The sequence below is a fragment of the Monopterus albus genome, unplaced genomic scaffold, assembly GCF_001952655.1.
Source record: "Monopterus albus unplaced genomic scaffold, M_albus_1.0 scaffold36.1, whole genome shotgun sequence".
Classification (NCBI taxonomy): domain Eukaryota; kingdom Metazoa; phylum Chordata; class Actinopteri; order Synbranchiformes; family Synbranchidae; genus Monopterus; species Monopterus albus.
This window is the reverse complement of record NW_018127916.1, coordinates 1,753,424-1,759,089: the sequence shown is the minus strand read 5'-3', so window position 1 is coordinate 1,759,089 and position 5,666 is coordinate 1,753,424. Positions and strand designations below refer to the sequence as shown.

Here is a 5,666-nt window from a genome sequence, read left to right as displayed (position 1 = left end):
TTGACCGGTGTGTCATTATCCATAAAATATTAAGGGTAGTTACTCATGCTGGTACTGTTTCTAATCAGTTTATTTAATATATTCCAAGTACCTCTCATGTTATTTTTATTATCCTCTAATACTTTAGAGTAATATAGTTTCTTACATCTCCTCAAAATCTCAATTAATTTGTTCTTATATGACTTATATTTTTCTTCCGCCTTCTTTGATCTGTACTTTATGAATTCCTTATATAACACATTCTTCTTTTTACATGCATTCTGTAATCCCTTACTCATCCACGGTTTCCCACTGTAATTCCTTTTGTTTTTATACTGCTTACGAGGACAGTTCCTGTCATATACTTTCATAAATATATTTAAAAATTGCTCATATGCTTTGTCTAAGTCTTCCTCTTTGTAAACTGCTTCCCAGTGTATATATACTGTATATTTTTTACATCATCATCTTTGTACCTGTGTCCTGTACTGTAGGTTTATTTCCCAGCACGGGGTTGGATGTGTGTTGATGCCACAGACCCCATGAAAGGCAACTGGCTGCGATATGTGAACTGGGCACGCTCCAGTGAAGAGCAAAATCTTTTCCCCCTGGAGATCAACAGAGCCATTTACTATAAAGTTTTAAGGGTAAGTTAAACATATATTTATCACAAATATCCAGCAACATATATCGCTACATGGGCTGAAATATGGATATCCTACATGAATAAGGGGATGAATGTAAAGTCTTCTGGGTTATGTTGAAAAGGAAGCACACAGGAACATGGTCATGATCCTAGAACCACAGTTATATCAGAGTATGTACACTGCAAACATGTATACAAAAATATATTAGTTTTGGGAAAGTGTTAAAGTTTGCTTGGGGTGATTTTCAGTTGGAATGCTACAGCTGACTTCTGTGTAAAAACACCTAATGTCCACATTTGGTACATTAAAACTGATGCGGTCGCATACAACAAAATAAATCCTATAATAATAAAATAGTTTTTTAATACACAGAAGTGATTAAATTGCTGTCTAGTATTTGGAAAATTATTCATTTGTTAATAAAATATATTCATAAGTACACTCAATAGCCACTTTATAAGGTACGCGTGTAAAGCTCTAATGCAATCCAATGCAACAACTGTGCCGCTTACAAACATAGTAACGTTTAGTTTTGACTTGCACTGTCAGAGACATATCAATTTAACTGTGTTTAATACTGAGGTTGCAGTTAGTGGCAGTGGTGTAGTGGACTGCAACCTACATCCAACCCCAGCTACAACCTCAGAAATAAACAGAGCTAAATTAGCACCTGACAGGCAGTGTCAATCAAAACTAAACACCAGACTGTAAACACTAGGTTTATATCTGAGCTATTCTATTTGATGCCAAGAGAGCTTACAAGTATATCTAATAAAGTGGTCGGGGTGCATAACAATGATACATTCACCTAATTAAGTGTTTTTATATTGTTGTTGTATTGGTACTTTTACTTAAGTTAAGGATCTGAATACTTCTTCCATCACTGGTTATAACTGTCTATACATTCAGCTGGCAATTTATTATGTACACCAAACTAAAAGTAAAGTAGTCTAATACAACAGTTATGCAATAAACCCTCCCATCATGAAAATAATGTTGTTTTTAGAACAGTTTGAGCAGTCTTAGTTCAACTGTGTGGTAATTTTAGAGGTTGCAGTTTACATTGGCAAGCATTTCTATTATTGACCACCACATTTATAACAGTGAGGGTAACAACACCTCTTTGTAAAATGCTGTATAGTTCAATGGCAGCACAAAATACATCCTCCAGAATTATCACAATGTTGAATCAGCTCTTCTTCCTGAAATAGTCTGTGAAGAAATGATTTACTGTACAACTATATTAAACAGCATTATGGCAGCTAAGTAGGCTATAGAGCAGCTGTAAAAGATTGTATGAAGCTTAGGCCCCATTAGGAGTCATACAAATCTGAAACATAGTTATGGTAATGATGTAGTTGTTATAACGAATGTATTACGTTCAACATACGATCCAAATGTGCACCTTTAGAGAATATACTGCAGCAGACTATGGAGAAAACACTGTGAAATTCCACACACCCTATAGACAGATTAGATGCACAGTGGCCCAAATATCCCTCTTGCTTCTCAGCAAGCCGGGTTGTGATTGGAGGCCTATCTCATCTCTCATTGCTGCAGCCTATCGGGCCGGGAGAAGAGCTGCTGGTGTGGTACACTGTGGAAGACAACCCTGAGATAACAGCTGCACTGGAGGAAGAAAGAACCAGCAGTCTAAGCAGGAAAAATTCACCCAGGACGAAGCGAGGTGAGGCCTTTTTCTTAACCATGACGACATTTGTACTCCGTATTAATTTCCAATACGTGTGCTGCATACATGCTACACATGAAGTTAGCGACGAACTGATTTCTTTGCAGCCCCGTCGAAGTTGCAACTGGCCAGCTACAAACGAAGGTAGGCTAGCAGAAGCTAACGTTAACGACTGCGAGAACCAGGCTGTGTGGGGCTTCTCTCTACTTTCACGAGACCTAAAACTCGTCACCGAGAGCTGATTTAGCGTTAAATGATCACCAATGAACCAACTCGTTGGTGTAAAATATCCTGTTTAGCTGATGAACGCGGACGTGGGGAACTTTTAGCAGCTTTTCCTCCTTCCCCTGGGTCCTGACGTTGTCGAGGATGTGACCTTCTTTGAGTTCCTAAAGCATGAAAGCCATCCATCGGCGAGCCTCTCTACTTGATGATGGCCTAGCAGGTTAGCTAGCTAGCTGACTGCCTTATCCAACTGCAGGCTAATTACAGCGTAGATAATAGTTAACAGCCTCAAATATAGTTGTTATAGCTTGTTGGGCAGTGTTTAAAATTATACTATACGTCAATTTGGGTCCAGAATAACCAGTTCATCGAGTTGTCAGGCTTAGTATTGCATGCTAACAGTAGGCTAACCGGCTAACAACACACACGGAAATCTAGGTATACAAGAACAGTACTGTCTGGAGTAACATATATTTACAAAACGGATTAGGCTATGTCGATGTGTCGGAAAGATATTTAACACAACAGTAATAGGTTGTTACAAAGCTATAACACGGTTTGCTGGCATTAACAAAACCAAACGTCAAAATGACACCACTGAAACGTCATTTAGTTAGCATGTAGTGCATCAGTTTGGTAAGTTAATGAAAACCGAAAAAGCTCAAACATAACCCAGTTAAGATACTTAATGTACCATCGACTGATCACATCATTTAGTAAGCAACAGTTAATCTAGCTGGTAGATGCCACATTAACCGTATGAACTTTGGTCATGCGGTTAATTCAGTGCAGGACCACGAATTTATCAGTTGTAGTTATTTTATTTTTTGCTAGTTCAGCCTCAGTATGGGCTGCTAGTTAAATATTGGAATGGGGAATAGGAGATGTTTTGTTGTGTGTTGTAAAGAAATCTGTCAGAAATGATGCACAATAATACCACAAGAATACAACAACCCTGTGTAGGAAATATTGCATTCAGATGCTTTCAAATGTCATATAGAGACACTGATTATGTGTTAAGATGTAATTACATTAACACATAAAGGCAGCATACAGAAGTCTAATCCATTGTAACTCCTGAAATTATAGAAAACATCCATTGAGGGCTCTGAGCTGCACTGAAGTATCTGAAGTATTGCCCTTAATTTTACAGGCTTGTTAATAAATGGGTTTGTGTAATTTCTCATGAGAAGAGTCTGTTTAATTTTCTCTGTAACCTTACAAGCAGTAGCCTCTAGGACATCCCTCTCTACTGCTGTCTAGTGACAGTTGGCAGTCCTTTACTTCACTGCAGAGTGAAGTTAGTCTACCTATCCCGTTAGCTTCATTTTAATATCAAACATCCTGCATGTTACCAAACCAGCGTATGCCACAGTTGCTGTACTTCTGCAGGAGTAAAAAACTGTTGACAGTGCAGTTAGATTAAAGTGTTTGAGTAGCTGTGGATTTAGCAGTATGCCTCAGGCCATTCTGATCAGGTGATTGACCTGCACCATGTGTTCTTTGGTATGAATTAGGCTTTGTAGGCCAAGTCAGGTGACCTTGTTGATACACTTCTATGATGGGGAGATTCCAGGAAAGCCTCTTGAATAAGACAAGTAATGTCATGCTATCCATTGCCTGGGACTCATTTTATTTTATTAATCGGTAGTGTTATTTAAATTACTGATGCATGCTAACCCATATATCTGAATAAATGATTAGGATGTTTTGTAAGGTTAGTTCATATATTAACTATTAAAGCAGTAACTTCTAAGTTTTTTTTAATGCCTTTTAATTGGGCTAAAGGTCTTTGACAAATTTCATGGGTCTGTAAAATGGAAAGGATATTACAATTTTGATCTTTTTGTAAGTCGCCTTAAAACTTTATTTCCACACAACTGGTTTTCAAGAAGCACTTGTGCCTTGTTGGCTGACTCAAGGCTATTAGTTGCAGTAAATAACCAATCTAAATTAGGGCTGTACCTGACTGAGAATTTTGTCAGTCCACTTGGATTTCGGCTGTTCAGTGCAACTATTCAGCTGTTTGTTCTTTTTTTTAAATTATTATATAGTATAGACTCGCATGAATGTCACTGACGATTTAGACCACAATAGCATTGGTAATAAAATGCAAATGAGTGACGGGAACACATTTCTGAGCATTTAAAAATGAATAAAAGGCAGCTGCATGTTTTCCCTAGTCTATTTCAGATGGATGCATGTCTCAGAAACATAAGATAAATGGCTGTGCGCTAAACTTTAACTGAGATGGATAACCTGGATGCACATATGCAAAATCAGCCGCACTGTCACGACCATTAGCCTTTTCTCTTGTAAAAGCAGACCACGATGCTTGAAAACACTTCTAATAAAGTACAAATCTCACCTTTTGAGTCTGTTCCTAGTAGCTTTTGTCATCCTTTTGGAATGAGGAGAAGAAAACTAACACAGGCTGTGGATACCTTCTATTGTAATGCGCCCTTGTTGACAAATAATAAAATATAATAAAAACAAAGGTTTGAGTAGAACAGTCTCCGTTGATTGATGAGCTTCACGACTAATAATTCAACTATTCGACATTGAGGGTGCAGTCCAATATAAATATTTGTGAGGGGGAAAACCGCAAATGATGCTACAATATAATATTGGTTTTTGCACATTTTATTTGTACACCTCTATATGTTTCAGTTCATGCTTGATACAAAGTGATATGTGTATTTGTGCTTGCAGCCAGAAGGAAGCTGCTGGAGAAAGCCAGACAGGCTGGTTTGGGTGGATACAAGAAAACAAGTGAAACCAGACCTACTGAAAAGGAAATGTGGGATGGAAAAGAAGGTAAGTTGACTTAAATTCATGCATATTCAAGCATTTTTCAGCTGAACGTCTTAATTATTTATTGTCATGTTATTTATTTTCAAGATTATTACCTACAGTGCCTTGCGAAAGTATTCGGCCCCCTTGAACTTTGCGACCTTTTGCCACATTTCAGGCTTCAAACATAAAGATATAAAACTGTAATTTTTTGTGAAGAATCAACAACAAGTGGGACACAATCATGAAGTGGAACGAAATTTATTGGATATGTCAAACTTTTTTAACAAATAAAAAACTGAAAAATTGGGCGTGCAAAATTATTCAACCCC

General features: G+C 37.5%; 1 protein-coding gene across 1 annotated transcript in view; it reads left to right on the top strand.

Moving 5' to 3' along the window:
• The window catches only part of prdm2b (PR domain containing 2, with ZNF domain b), a 21,397-nt gene that overhangs the window by 7,211 nt on the left and 8,520 nt on the right, over window positions 1-5,666 (top strand). Inside the window, 3 exon segments of the mRNA XM_020597971.1 lie at window positions 474-626; window positions 2,187-2,313; window positions 5,254-5,358. Of these exon segments, the coding sequence (XP_020453627.1) occupies window positions 474-626; window positions 2,187-2,313; window positions 5,254-5,358 (385 nt within the window).